The 13167-nt window shown below is 50.2% G+C and overlaps 4 protein-coding genes across 4 annotated transcripts; all 4 read left to right on the top strand.

The window, feature by feature from the left end:
* Positions 1–1051: 1051 nt before the first annotated feature.
* On the top strand, positions 1052–1662 carry CDV56_109573 (uncharacterized protein; the record flags this gene model as incomplete). The annotated part of the gene is made up of 2 exons (XM_026763192.1): positions 1052–1120; positions 1171–1662. 2 exons carry the CDS (start codon positions 1052–1054, stop codon positions 1660–1662), a joined length of 561 nt encoding a protein of 186 aa, XP_026619058.1.
* Positions 1663–2120: 458 nt separating this feature from the next.
* On the top strand, positions 2121–2911 carry PSF1 (DNA replication protein PSF1; the record flags this gene model as incomplete). The annotated part of the gene is made up of 3 exons (XM_026763190.1): positions 2121–2147; positions 2200–2726; positions 2818–2911. The coding sequence occupies 3 exons, from the start codon at positions 2121–2123 to the stop codon at positions 2909–2911; spliced, it is 648 nt and encodes a 215-aa protein (XP_026619057.1).
* Positions 2912–3860: 949 nt separating this feature from the next.
* CDV56_109564 (sulfate transporter family protein) lies at positions 3861–7333 on the top strand (the record flags this gene model as incomplete). Its single annotated transcript, XM_026763183.1, has 6 exons — positions 3861–4092; positions 4143–5486; positions 5539–5738; positions 5797–6030; positions 6080–7257; positions 7309–7333. 6 exons carry the CDS (start codon positions 3861–3863, stop codon positions 7331–7333), a joined length of 3213 nt encoding a protein of 1070 aa, XP_026619056.1.
* A 3325-nt stretch (positions 7334–10658) lies between these two features.
* Positions 10659–12531, top strand: CDV56_109553 (uncharacterized protein; the record flags this gene model as incomplete). The annotated part of the gene is made up of 5 exons (XM_026763172.1): positions 10659–10930; positions 11004–11202; positions 11269–11470; positions 11527–11802; positions 11861–12531. 5 exons carry the CDS (start codon positions 10659–10661, stop codon positions 12529–12531), a joined length of 1620 nt encoding a protein of 539 aa, XP_026619055.1.
* Between the last annotated feature and the right edge of the window lie 636 nt (positions 12532–13167).

The following is a 13167-nucleotide window of genomic DNA, read 5'->3' as shown; positions in this document are numbered from 1 at the left end:
ATGCTTACTGATGTGTGTTTTGTGATTTTTTTTTTATTTTTTTCTGTCTTTTTGGGCTGGTCTTTTGTGATTTAGTTCACTCGGAAAGAGAAACCTCAGGGTCGGAGTTGTACAGGCGCGGGAGTCTAGTATGGTGTTACTGGGTGATATCCTGCTTTCTTCAGGTCTCCTGCTGCTTCTGTCTCTTTGGTGGCCTATGTGATGTTTTCCTTTGGTCTGTTGGAGTTGATCTTTTTTTGGGTGGTATTCTCCGTTGATATCTCATCGACATATCCCTGCTTCTTATGTGGTTGGTATCTTGAACTTTGACTCAATATTAGACTGAATGGCGCAAATCATTATTTTCTGGCCTTGACTCTCCTCCTTTGTAACATCTCCTTCGCACCTGGAGTACTGCACTGCTATACCGTGTCCAAGGAGGACTGTATTCGATAAGCAGTATCTTTTCCTGACCGTCGCCAGTCAAACCAGACAGCTGATTGCGATCTCGGACTACACCACATATGGGTTGAACCCATAGTGCTTGCAAAAGTCAATCGGCAAGAAGCATTCCCTCTGATTCAGATAATCGATGACCACCAATCCACTTGTCAATGCATTTTGTCATTAATTCTCCTTCATGATTGCTTTTTGTGACCTTTCCTGCTTTGTCGTCTTTCCTCGATTTGGTGCTGTAACGGATGTATGTCCATAGAACCTCTTCGTGACAAGCCAATCATCCTTGACATTCCTGCAGATCGCTGATTTATTGACCGAAGATCTTCAATAGATGCGCCAAGTGTAAGTTCTATGTAGATAACTGAGAGTGCTATCACTATGGCAATTGACATGTCATTAGAACAGCCACAAGACAGAAGACACATACTGAGTTGCAAGAATGAGATCTGGACACATAGTGACACTTACCCCTGAAAAAGGCTCAGTCTATACTTGTTCTCTGGACATAAATACCCTCGCCGAACTCAGCTGAAGTTCCCTGACCATTCTAAGCTATATAGACTCCAAAGCCTCAAGCCTCTCCGAGATCAGCATCCCAAACCAATTGCCGACAATGAAGCTCGCAATCCTCGTAGCCTTGTCTACTATTGCTTGCGCAACTTCTCAAAGCTATTTTGTTGGCGTAAGGGTCTTTCCATTCCAACAGCACCTGCATAATAGCTAACAAATTAGTACGATCCCTTGAAACCTGGCCCTGTCGACCCCAATCCCTTCAAGGGCCTCTCATATGGCGACCAATTCACAGTCGCTCGTCGCGCTCAAGTGGCCCCAACACTCTACAGACCCAAGAAGAACCCCAACGTTTTGGCCCTCGCTCCAAAGCCTCCTGGGATGGCCCTCGGTTCCGTCCGCAAGGCGACGACGGTGGATACCTTCGAGCCCACGAGGATCTCCTTTGCCTGCGTGACCGATCAGAGAGGAAAGGCGGTGCCCGTCAACTGTACTGTCGTGTTCGAGGGCACGCAGAACAACCATCTGGGTATTCCAAAGATCCAGACGGCGCAATACACTAGCACTCCGCGGTTGCAGAGAGTGGATTTTGATGGATTCACGAACCTCAGGGCGTTGGACTTTACCCTGACCGAGGCAGGGAAGGGTGGCATGTTGAGTCAGGACGTCACGTTGATCTTGGACAACTTTGGGTATTCCGTCAACACGAACTAGTGTCGTGGACTATCTGCAATTCTTCCAACCCTTGTGATCGATAGAACATTAATAAGACCCCTTGCAAATCGCCATATCAACTCGTGATTGAATACGAGACTCGAAAATGCGTCCTGTTCTCTTACTACTCGAATTTGAGGAATTCTTTTGATTCGTCATATACAGCCTGATACCAGTCGTGGCATCCGAAATTCATCTTTGAAGGCGATATCTTATGCAGAATAATGCACCAGTCCCAATGATAGAGTAGTTGTATATCTAGGTTGTTAAGATGAAACGACCGCCTTCGCGGAGGCTTGGCATGCTTGGAATTCTATCAACACCGGCAGAATAGACTTATCCGGGCGATCAATTGATACACGCGTCCAGTCGCGATCAAATTCACCAGATTACCTAGGAATTCTGACATCTCTTTCCATCCATCTATCAGCCATTTCCTTGTTCTCTCCGCAGCGATCATGTACGGCGAACTCGGAAATAAACTGGTACGCCGCGTCCTACTACCCTACTTCCATCCCGCACTAACAGCACTCACAGGTCCAACACGCCAAACGTACCCAATCCCTCGTCCACCTCCCCCCCTACCAGACCGAACTCGTGCGCACCGTCGCCCGCGAAGTCCGCGATCTCGACCGCGATGTCGCCCGCCTCCTCGAGCCCTTCGGCGGCAGCTTCAACCCATCCGCGGACCCTGCCACCGCCTGCGCCTTACTAGTTGACCACATCTGCACGCGCCGCAATAAGCGCTGTCTCCTTGCTTATCATCGCGTGCGCACGGAGAAACTGGAGGTGCTGTGCTGGAATGGCGTTGATGTGCTGGAGCAGCAGCAGCCGAATGCGGAGGAGGGGGCGGCGGCGCAGGGCGTGGTGAGTTCGCAGGCGGGGAATCATAGCTCGTTGAGTCCCGAGGAGGAGGAGTATTTTCGGCAGTATAGTGATATGCTGGCTGCGTATAAGGGGCAGTGGACGGATATTGATCTGACGGGAAGCTTGGAGCCGCCAAGGGATCTGTTTATCGATGTGAGGGTCTTGAAGGATGCGGGGGAGATCCAGACGGAGTATGGGTATGCTGTGCTTGCTCTTGTCCCTTTGGTTGGGAGATTTCTCGTGAAAGGGTTACATATATTGAGAGTAGCGGCTGATTGTGCTTTACAGGGTTATCAATTTGACGAAGAACAGTCAACTCTACGTTCGACAGGGCGATGTGGAACGGCTGATCGCGCAAGGGTTCCTGGAGCGACTGAGTTGATGGAAAGTCGAGGATGATAAAGGGCTAGCGGTTTTGACGACTTGATGATACCCATTGTATATACCCTGCATTGAACTATCTTTTTAGATTTGTCGTATAGTCCTGTAGAGGTTATCCCCCTATGCGTAGTACCGAGGCTATCAATATGATTCCGTGATCCCAATGATGATAACGACAGTAGAAACGATATAACCAATTAACCTCCAAAGCAGTGATCTTTATCATACGTAGTAGCTGATGGTAGCTACTTCGCAAGTACTGCAGTTGTGACAATGTCCGAAGAAGCTAAGACACTAAGCATTGCGTGCATATTCCGCCCTTGTGCATTGACGATCATATGACACTTGACAGTCCATCTCTATTCTCAGTCTCGGATTGTTTCTGCTCAACCTTCAACTCTCTGCCTCCCACTGTCCCACACACTTCAAGAGTCGATTACTCAATAATAATCAGTCCTTGTGGTAATCAATTCCAGGAATTCCCCATCGTTCCTGATCCACAATTGCCAGAATATGGTAAAGCGCACCCAGCGGAGACGATGATAACCGCCTGTGATAAGACTTTTTTAGTCAACTCACGGACCTGGACTGATAACGCCGGCAGCTTCTGGGCTTTAACATGAGCTAACTCATCCCTATGACCTATGGTCTCTTTCAAGAACCCTGTCTGTCGTCCTCAACCCCCTCTCATGCATCACATTTTTGCAGCCTTTCCCCCTCTCAGTGTTTTGGTAACCGAAGGACGCCAATTGCTCCTTTTGCATTGACTCTTGCGTCATCCTGGTCCCCGTCCATCTCCTCTGCGGCCGTTGGGGTGCGGCACGCACACCGACAGAGGAGCTTAGGCTGTCTCGCCCTCAATTCATCCGGTTATTCTTCACTTCCGTGAAAAGAATTTGTCTGTTGCGACGATCAACTGCGCGACAGACCAGTAACGGTTCGAGTTCGCGATGGGCATCATCGGACGTCGAGACCGCAGTGATTCTCGTGCATCCGGACTATTACCCCGTCGCCCATCTTTGATCAACAGTCCTACTCCAAATGTGACAGAAATACCGATTGAGCGGGCCAACCATGGCAGCCCTCCGGAGACTTCGGGACTCGAGCCTTCTATTTACGGCGGGTCGAGCTTCAGGACTCCGACTCGGTCATTCTACCATCGGTCCTTCAACGGTCCTCATGGTACGATAATAGGATTTTTTTGAGAGGTCATTGTCCTAACTGCTGTCTAGATCCGGCACACTACTCATCGGAGGGTCTGAGAGAACAAACAGCCGAATTAGCATCGTTTGCGCTGTCACTCCCTCAAGAACGGAGCGCTCTTCCGCGAAGCTTGAATATCTTTCAATCGAAACAACAGACGGGTGTCGCCACATCCCCGTCGAGCTACTCCGGCCCTGCAGGGGAGCTGACAATTGTTGAGCCAGAACCGATCCATGCTCCTGCTACCGGTTCCTCGGTATTGACCCAGATGATTCGTAGTCCTCCCTCTGAATTGTCCGGGGATGAAACCGACCACTACGGAGATGAGCCGAGCCCGAACGGCGCGGCTGGCATGGAAAACCCAAGGCGCTTGTTTACCGATGGCGACGAAGAGAACACAAGTACCGAACGGACATCGTTGCTGAATAAGACGGCACAATCTAAACCATTCCATGGATATGGGGTTGCAGACGATATTGAGAGTCAGGACTTACTGACGGAGCGCGAGCCGGGCGCACAACCTCACGCTCTATCGGCAATCAGAGGGTGTCTTCGCCTGCTAGCAAGCCCAAAGTCGTGGGACCGGCGAGCAGTATGGCAGCAGGGGGTGGTTTATCCCATCAGCCTGCTACCTTCTGTGTTCCTCGGGTTACTGCTGAACATTCTCGATGCGCTGTCCTACGGGATGATCCTGTTCCCACTGGGAGAGCCTATCTTCTCTGAGCTGGGGTCAGACGGAATCTCCATGTTTTATGTCAGCACAGTCATTGCTCAGCTGGTCTTTTCATGCGGAGGGTCAATCTTCAGTGGTGGTATCGGAAGTGAAATGATCGAGGTTGTTCCATTCTTTCACCAGATGGCCATGACGATTCTAGCTCGAGTTGGCGAGGATAATCCGAAATCGGTTCTCGCAACAACCATCCTCGCTTTCTCCGCCAGTTCGGTTCTTACAGGGCTTGTCTTTTTCCTGATGGGAACGTGCAAGCTTGGTTCTCTCATTGGTTTCTTCCCGCGACATATTCTGATTGGATGCATTGGTGGTGTAGGATTCTTTCTGATGCAAACTGGGGTCGAGGTATCTGCTCGACTATCCGGGTCTCTCGAGCTTAACATACCAACCTTGCAGAAGCTTTTTCATATGGACACATTGCTGCTTTGGATGATACCCTTGTTGCTTGCGATTGCTTTTCTTGTTTTGAAGCGCTTTGTGCGGTCCAATTTCCTAGTCGGTGGGTATTTCATTGCGGTGGCTGTACTTTTTTACATTGTCAAATTCAGCGCGAGAGTGTCTATGGATACATTGCGCAGCAGAGGATGGGTCTTCGACGCTCCATCGTCTTCGAACCCCTGGTATCACTTCTATACACTCTATGGTGGGTGCCTCTTCAGGCTATTCCAATTAAACATGAATTGACTTCTTCACAGATTTCTCGGCCGTCGACTGGTCCGCATTCATTGATACGATTCCAGCGATGTTTGCATTGACATTCTTCGGAGTTCTTCACGTTCCAATCAATGTACCGGCACTGGGTATATCAACCGGGGAGGACAATCTGAATGTTGACCGTGAGCTCATCGCTCATGGCATTACTAATGCACTGTCAGGTTTCGCAGGAAGCATACAGGTATGGTTGAGCAATCCGCAAGGGACATCGTTCGTTACATATGCTCATGCAGCTCTAGAACTACCTTGTATACACTAATAGTCTTCTTTTCATCGCCAGCGGTGGCAGTTCTCGGCTGGCAGGTATCATGCTTGCCATTGCTACAATGGGTATTCTTGTTGTTGGCCCTGTGATTATTGGATTTATTCCGGTCATGGTCGTCGGAGCTCTGATCTTCATGCTGGGCATTGAACTTATGGAAGAAGCTTTGATCGACACGTGGGGGAAATTGCACCGACTCGAGTACTTAACGGTAAGTCAAGTCCTTATCATGTCATTGAGCTGCATCCTGATACGTACAGGTCGTCATTATCGTCGTCACCATGGGTGCTTGGGACTTTGTGGTTGGCATCTTTGTCGGAATCATCTTGGCGTGCGTTAGTTTCGTGGTGCAAACCTCACGCAAATCCGCCATTAGGGCTACCTTTTCTGGCAAGATTACAGGCTCCACTGTCAGGAGACCTCCCATCCAGCAGCGATTCTTAAAGGAGGCAGGACAGCAGACACTTATCATCAAGCTTGCTGGCTATCTCTTCTTTGGGACTATAGTCAGCGTTGAAAGTACCATGCGGGGACTCATTGAGGAGGAAGCTTTTAACAGACGACCTATCCGGTTCCTCATCCTGGATTTCTCGCGAGTGTACGGTCTGGACTTTTCCGCGGCAGAGGCGTTCACGCGTATAAACCGGATTCTCCGGAGACGCAATGTGCAGATGACTATATCCGGGCTTGATATGAAGGGTGAGGTGGGGAGGAGCCTCCAGAACGTTGGGCTTCTTGGGAGCGAGAGCGGGGTTGAAATTTTCAAGGACCTCAATTCGGCCCTTGAATTCTGCGAGAACGATTACCTCAAGGTATTTTACAGTCATCACGAGGCATTACAACGAAAGAAGAGCGGATCGCCGCCACATCTCGAAGTTCCTGTGTCCCAGAATCAATTGCAGGCGGCTGAAGGAATTGTTGGCTCTCCTCGTCGGCTGTACCTCCAGCAAGCTGCCACGACTACTCTGCGCGAGGAGGAGACGGCAGCAATGGCCTCGGTTGCATGGTCGGCTATGCGACAACCGCTTCCTTTGCTCCTGCAGACATTCCAGGGGCTCACAACCAAGAACCAGGATTTTTGGTTCAGAGCATGCCCATATTTCGTTCAAGACTGCTATGCTGCGGGTACCGTGCTGTTCCAAGAGGGCGATTTACCCCAGGGGTTCTACCTGCTCGAGTCGGGGATGCTCCGAGCGGAATATGAGCTGCCTCAAGGCCGTTATTTCGAACTGATCGTAGCGGGACGGCCGTGTGGCGAGCTGCCGTTCTTCAGCGAGACCCGACGGACTGCGACGGTCAAAGCGGAACAGGACTGCGTGACCTGGTGTCTGAATGCCGAGAAATGGCAGGAGTTGAAGGCGGAAGAGCCCGAGATCGCGCAGGAACTGTTGACGTTGAGCTTGAAATTGACGACAGAGAGGATGGACAGCATCACATCGTAAGTACCTGCAAACATGGCCTGGCCGCAATACTAATCGGTTATGTTTAGGTATGTCTTGACGATGGCAGCTTGATCGACGGTACTCTTTTGACATATGAGAAGGTGGTATTTCACGTGGAGCAATTGGGTTGCATACCTCGCATCGGCGGTCCTTTGAGCCCTTGAATCTCGCATTAGCTTATTTCGATACATAATGAATTTCCTGGTCTGTGGATAATGTGATTTCTGCTAGAAGACTATATTTTTCCTGCAAGAATAAACCGATGCATGATTGTGCGATGCTTGACACCTTTGATGCCATACTTGCTGTCATATCCCGTATTCTGATGCAAGATGATGCGATGCATGGCAAGATGCGCATGACATGACGGGTAGGTCCTGCGTATGTAGTCTTCTGCTACCCATTCTGTTGCTGCATGTTAGGAGTCTATCACTGGTGTCTAAGATTCTCGGATAGTACGGAGCTCACTCCTCTCCTATCCCGGACCCGCAATTCAGGATAGACAATTACAGCATACAGACTCTGCTACTGACTGTACTGGACAACAGGACAAGAGCGATCATCAGATGTGCAGATCGACATTCGACAGTGGGCATGATTGGCCCGTCGCTCGGTAGGAGATTGTGACTGGTGACAAGTCATAATGCTTTCGAAACGGCGACGGGAGATAAAAGGTAGATCTTGAATGTCTCTCTCACGCTCACCCCGTAACAGCCTATCTGCTATCAAGTAGATATTCTGTGCATCCTGAAGTCTTCTTATCATCTTTAAAGTCTATGTCTCAACGTAATCGGCCAAGCGTCGAGGCGGTCAGCCATCGGAAAATGCAGGGTCATACTAATAGGGCTGGACCTCAGGATTCTGATAAAGTAGGTTGCGACTTGAGTGATTGGCTGATGGCGGGTTACTGGTGGGGCTCTCTCGCCTGACACAGTACGCTATGGCGGGAAGTTGACTAAATTACTTGCTTGAGGCAGTTGGTCTATACCTTACCAAGGAGCTAGGGCAATTGAGATTTTCATTTCCATTTTCTATTGTCTTCTCCTGTCTCCTTTTTTTCTGAGGTGTACGGATACTGGTTGAAAAGGTACCTCAGCACGTTGAAGCTACTCATTGATTGGTATTTATGATCTCTCATATTCGATATGGAGTGTCGTACCTACAGTACTGGAAGTAAGGTATCAGGACTATGTACAGAGTACCTAACCTTAGCAAGCATGTGCTGGTCCGAATCCCATGCGTGACAATGGGGATGGATCATGGAGGGTCTCAACGTGTCCTGGTTGGTCAATCGCGAGGATCGCAGTAGGAGTCACGGGGCTGCAGTCGCGTGGACTCACCAATTTTTTTACCTGACTTTTTACTTCTGGTAGAAAATGATTGGGAAACTGCAGAAGTTCAGATGACTAGAATGTTCTAAAACGCGCAGTGCTGCGACACAGGAAGGATGCTGTTTCTGATTTGCACAGTCAGAACTCAGAATACAGGTGGCGGTGGGATTCAATTCCAATCGCCTCCTTGAATCCGCCAGTGCTGCCTCTGGGGTGGCTGTCGTGTCGGAAGTAATGCAGATTGCAGAGTTCCCTGGCGAAAATGCAGAGCGCTGGAGGTGGATCCCACAAGGACAGGGTGGGAGTCTGAGGTGAGTGTGTGTGTGTCAGGGGGGGTCAGTGTTGAGTAGCTGGCTTGCTGTTTGTCGCAAGGATCTTATTTGCCATTGAAGTGATTAATATTGGAGATGAAAGGAGTGTGTCGTGAGTGAGAATGTTATTTTCTTCTTTATTTACCTGTAATTCGCAGCAGCTCTGTGTATTCCCCTATGCTGTAGATGCTTGGAGGAGATATCTACCATATAATCCATGTAGTTAGTAGCGTCACACAATCCCTTAAGGACGATCTGAAAGAAGACCCATGGATCAGAAAGGATTCGGTGGTGGCTGGCGTCCCACAAACAGATGGGCGACGGGGCCAGGTGACATGATTGTTGTTACTTGTTCGAATTCAACTGCCACTCAAATAACTGACTGCTCTTGAGGCCATCGACATTGCTATTAGGGCTCCTTTTTTTTTCATAAATACCTACCGACCGATGAACATGATAATCGTGAGTAATTAGTACTCGTATCCTTCAGATCGCAAGTTGAAGGATTTTTGCATCATCGCAGGACACCACTAATGACACTAAAACCGACCAAAATTAAGTTGGAATCGACCCAAAAAAATTAGGGACAATTTAGTGGGTTCGTTCGGAATGGGTCCGCCAAAGCAAGGCCTAGATAGATAGAGAGGCTAGAGCCGTTTAATATCTACCTAGTACCTATCTATCTGCACGACCGGTAGGGGAGCTCCTTGAGTCGAGCAGGAAGCTATCCATAATCCGTCGTTGAAAAGTGGCCTTAGTAATTAGTCTGAAGGACTAGCTGTCATAGTGTGCTCCTTAGTATCAAACTACACCACTGTTTCATTCCTCCTTTTTGACTTTATTAGCAGAGGATCATGGACGCGAAAAGGAGGTAGTCTAGATAAAAGATGGAAAAGAAATTTTTTTTTTTTCTTTCTCTGATCCTCTGAAGAGGCCAAATTACCTTTAATAATGGATTATTGCCCTTGTCAAAAGCCTTGGGCACCTGCAGCGCATTCAAAACATACAAAGCTTCCCGGAAGGTTAAACAAACCAGTCACGGGTCCCTTGTGTAAGGATAAGAACAGCAAGCAGGATTCATCCAGCCTTCTGAATAATGAAGCTGTAGATGAATCGTCTCAACAGTAGAGACGTTGTTTACCTCCTGAGGAGCTCTGACGGGCCTGCTAAAGAGCTGTATACGAGCATATGGAGCCACCCCTAAGTCTACCTCCTGCTTTCAAAGACAAACAGGAAAATTTCGCCCAAAGTACTCCCGTCCGTACCATAGTAACCTAATTAACCAATAAATCATGATTATCATTACCGTCTCCTCTGGCTAGACCTAGTCAGGCCATAGTGAGAAGTGCCGCCCTGCAGCTCATTGCCCTTCTGGGCTGATGCGCCATCAACCCAGGCTGCATCCACACCCCCCCCCCCCTCCTTTCACCCCCTTCTCCTTCTTTTTCTTTCTTTTTTTTCTCCTTCCTCTCCCTCCTCTCTTCCTTTCTTCTCTTCTTCTCCTCTTCATTCCATTCCTGATAACTAAGCTATCACGCTTTTGTTCGTTTCCCACGAACCTTTCTACCCTTTCCCTTGTGATACCCGGGCTATTCTTTGCCTTTGCGCTGAGAGAGCTCCTGTTTCCTTTCTGTTGAGATACCCCCCTTGAGATACCCATACTCTACTTTGATACCCGAAGCGCTTATAGCTTCTCTAACGGCTACTTAATCAAATTCCTACAATAATAACCTTTTATAATCAACCATCATCACCATGTCTGAAATTCAGAAGCCTGTTGAGGAGACCCCCGCGGCTGTCCCTGCCGTTGAACCTGTCGCCGAAGCTCCTGCTGCCACCGAGACCGCTGCCACTGAGGCTCCCGTGGCTGAGGCGCCCAAGGAAACCGCCGTTGAGAACGGCGAGGCCGCTCCCGCTGCGGCTGAGACCGCCGAAGCTCCTGCCGAGCAGCCCAAGGAGGAGGCGAAGGAGGAAATCACTCCTGCGACTGAAGGTGTGCTTGGACACAAGGGACCTGGTCTGGTGAAGTAAGCGTTACTTGCGAGGCTGAGAACCGTCTATTGTGGAGCGATGGCTGACATTTTACCTTTTGGTCTATAGGGGTCTCCGTTTCTCCAAGCGATTCTTCTACTTCAGCGACGAGGCCGTCGAAGCCAAGCACCTGTCCGTCTTCCAGCAGAACGAGAAGCCTGCTGTTGCCAACCCTATCGTCGCCTGGGCTACCCAGACCGGCAAGGGTTTGCTGTTCCTGGCCAAGCGCGCCGAGGACAAGGCTACCCCCGCTGGTATCTTCAATTTGGTAAGCAAGAATTGTTTATTTTTTTGGGGGGCAGAAATCACGTCAGTTGATGCTAATATGACTTAGGCCGAGATCTCCGACCTCGCCAAGGAGGGCGCGAACGAATTCCTCTTCAAGGTTAACGGCCAGAAGCACACTTTCCAGGCCACTAGCGCTGCTGAGCGTGACAGCTGGTTTGTTGCTCTCGAAGCCAAGGCCGCTGAGGCCAAGGCTGAGAAGGAGACCATCGTTGCGAGCGAGGGCTACAAGGCTGAGCTCGAGAAGCTGAGTAAGTGATTTTGGATTGAGATGTTCATCAGGAATCAATTCTAATCTCTATTGCAGCCAAGCCTGTTGTTGCTGAGCCCGCCAAGAAGCCCGTTGAGCCTAAGGAGGAGGCCAAGAAGGAAGAGCCCGCTCCTGTTGAGGAGACCAAGGAGGTCAAGGACAAGGCCAAGAGCCGCTCTCAGTCTCGCAAGAGGGCCAGCATCTTCGGCTCCTTCCTCGGCAAGAAGGAGGAGACTGAGGAAAAGAAGGAAGAGAAGACCGAGGACGCCAAGCCCGTCGAAACCGCCGCCGAGCCTGTCGCGGAGACCTCCGCTGCTGCTGAGGGTGCTGAGGGTATGTTTCATCATTATTCGAAACCTGTCACGAAGCCGAAAGCTGACCTGTCATCAAGCTGCTGCTGTTGCTGCTGCTCCTGTCGAGGACAAGAAGGAGGAAACTGAGGAGAAGAAGGCTGAGAGCCCTGCTCCCAAGTCCAAGCGTGCTTCTCTGTTCGGTAACTTCTTCCAGAAGGTTACCAGCCCTTCCCACGAGAAGTCCGAGAAGGAGGCTGCCGCTCCTGCTGAGACCTCGGCCGTCTCGAGCACTGCTCCCCAGCTGGAGAACCCCGTCGAGGAGGCTGCCGTGAAGCCCATCGAGCCTGAGACCGTGACCGCTACCGCCGCTGCCACCGAGGCTGAGGCTCCCAAGGAGACTGCTACTCCCGCTCAGTCTCCCTCTGCCGAGACTCCTGCCGGCAAGGACAAGCGTCGCACCTCTTTCTTCGGTAACTTTGGCAAGAAGAAGGGCGACTCCGACAATGAGGGCACCGACGGCGAGTCCAAGCCCAAGGGCAACAAGCTCGGCGGTCTTTTCCGCAAGCCCAGCAAGGCCGTGAAGCTCGATAACAAGGAAGCCCCTGCGGCCAAGGAGGCTGAGGACAAGGCTGAGCCCGCCGCTCAGGAGACTGCTGCTGAGGCGGCTCCCGTCGAGGAAGCCAGCAAGCCCGCTGAGGCCCCCGCCACCGAGGAGGCCAAGCCTGTGACCGTCGCTGCTACCTCGACTCCCGTCCAGGCCGCTGCATGAAGTGCTCATTCTCAGAGGCGTGTCGTCGAGTTTGAGAAATGGTGGGATCAACCTTATGCGTCTCTCAACGCCTCTGCATCCTGTTGAATCATTGCCATGACGGAAAACGAAAAAGAAAAAGTGCAAGAGAAAATCATGAAAAATATTACAAAAAAAAGGTGAATGTCGTCGATCTGGATCCGGTTTTTGTTTATTGTCTTTGAATCGGTCCATATCGTTTCCGCAGGCACTTCTTAGCCAACCTCGTTACCGACTGGTCTAGCGAGGATTTGGTGAAAGGAGTGTCAATGATACCCTCATGCTGCTTTGGCGGTCATTTCTCACGGCATCGACGTCACCGGTGCATTTCGTTCCTTGATGATATCCATTCGCGCAGGCTCACCCAAACCGAAGCTTGCGTGTGTTTATGTTTTGCGCCGTGCAACTAGATTGATACCACTTGCTGTCTTGCTTTCGTGTTGTTGGTTGATCTACGATCACTAGTTTGGTGCTTTTTTGTCTTGATACCCGAATGGGAGGACTGGATTTGGTGGCTTCAACTCAAATCGAGCCCGATTGTTGACTGTTTGCTTGGAGTGTGTACGCCATGTATACTTGCGCACCGCATCATAGTAATAACTAATAGAATCAATAATG

The sequence above is a fragment of the Aspergillus thermomutatus genome (genome assembly GCF_002237265.1).
Source record: "Aspergillus thermomutatus strain HMR AF 39 chromosome Unknown NODE_1, whole genome shotgun sequence".
In the NCBI taxonomy this organism is placed as follows: Eukaryota; Fungi; Ascomycota; class Eurotiomycetes; order Eurotiales; family Aspergillaceae; genus Aspergillus; species Aspergillus thermomutatus.
The sequence above is the reverse complement of the archived record's forward strand: the minus strand, read 5'-3'. Positions and strand labels throughout refer to the sequence as shown.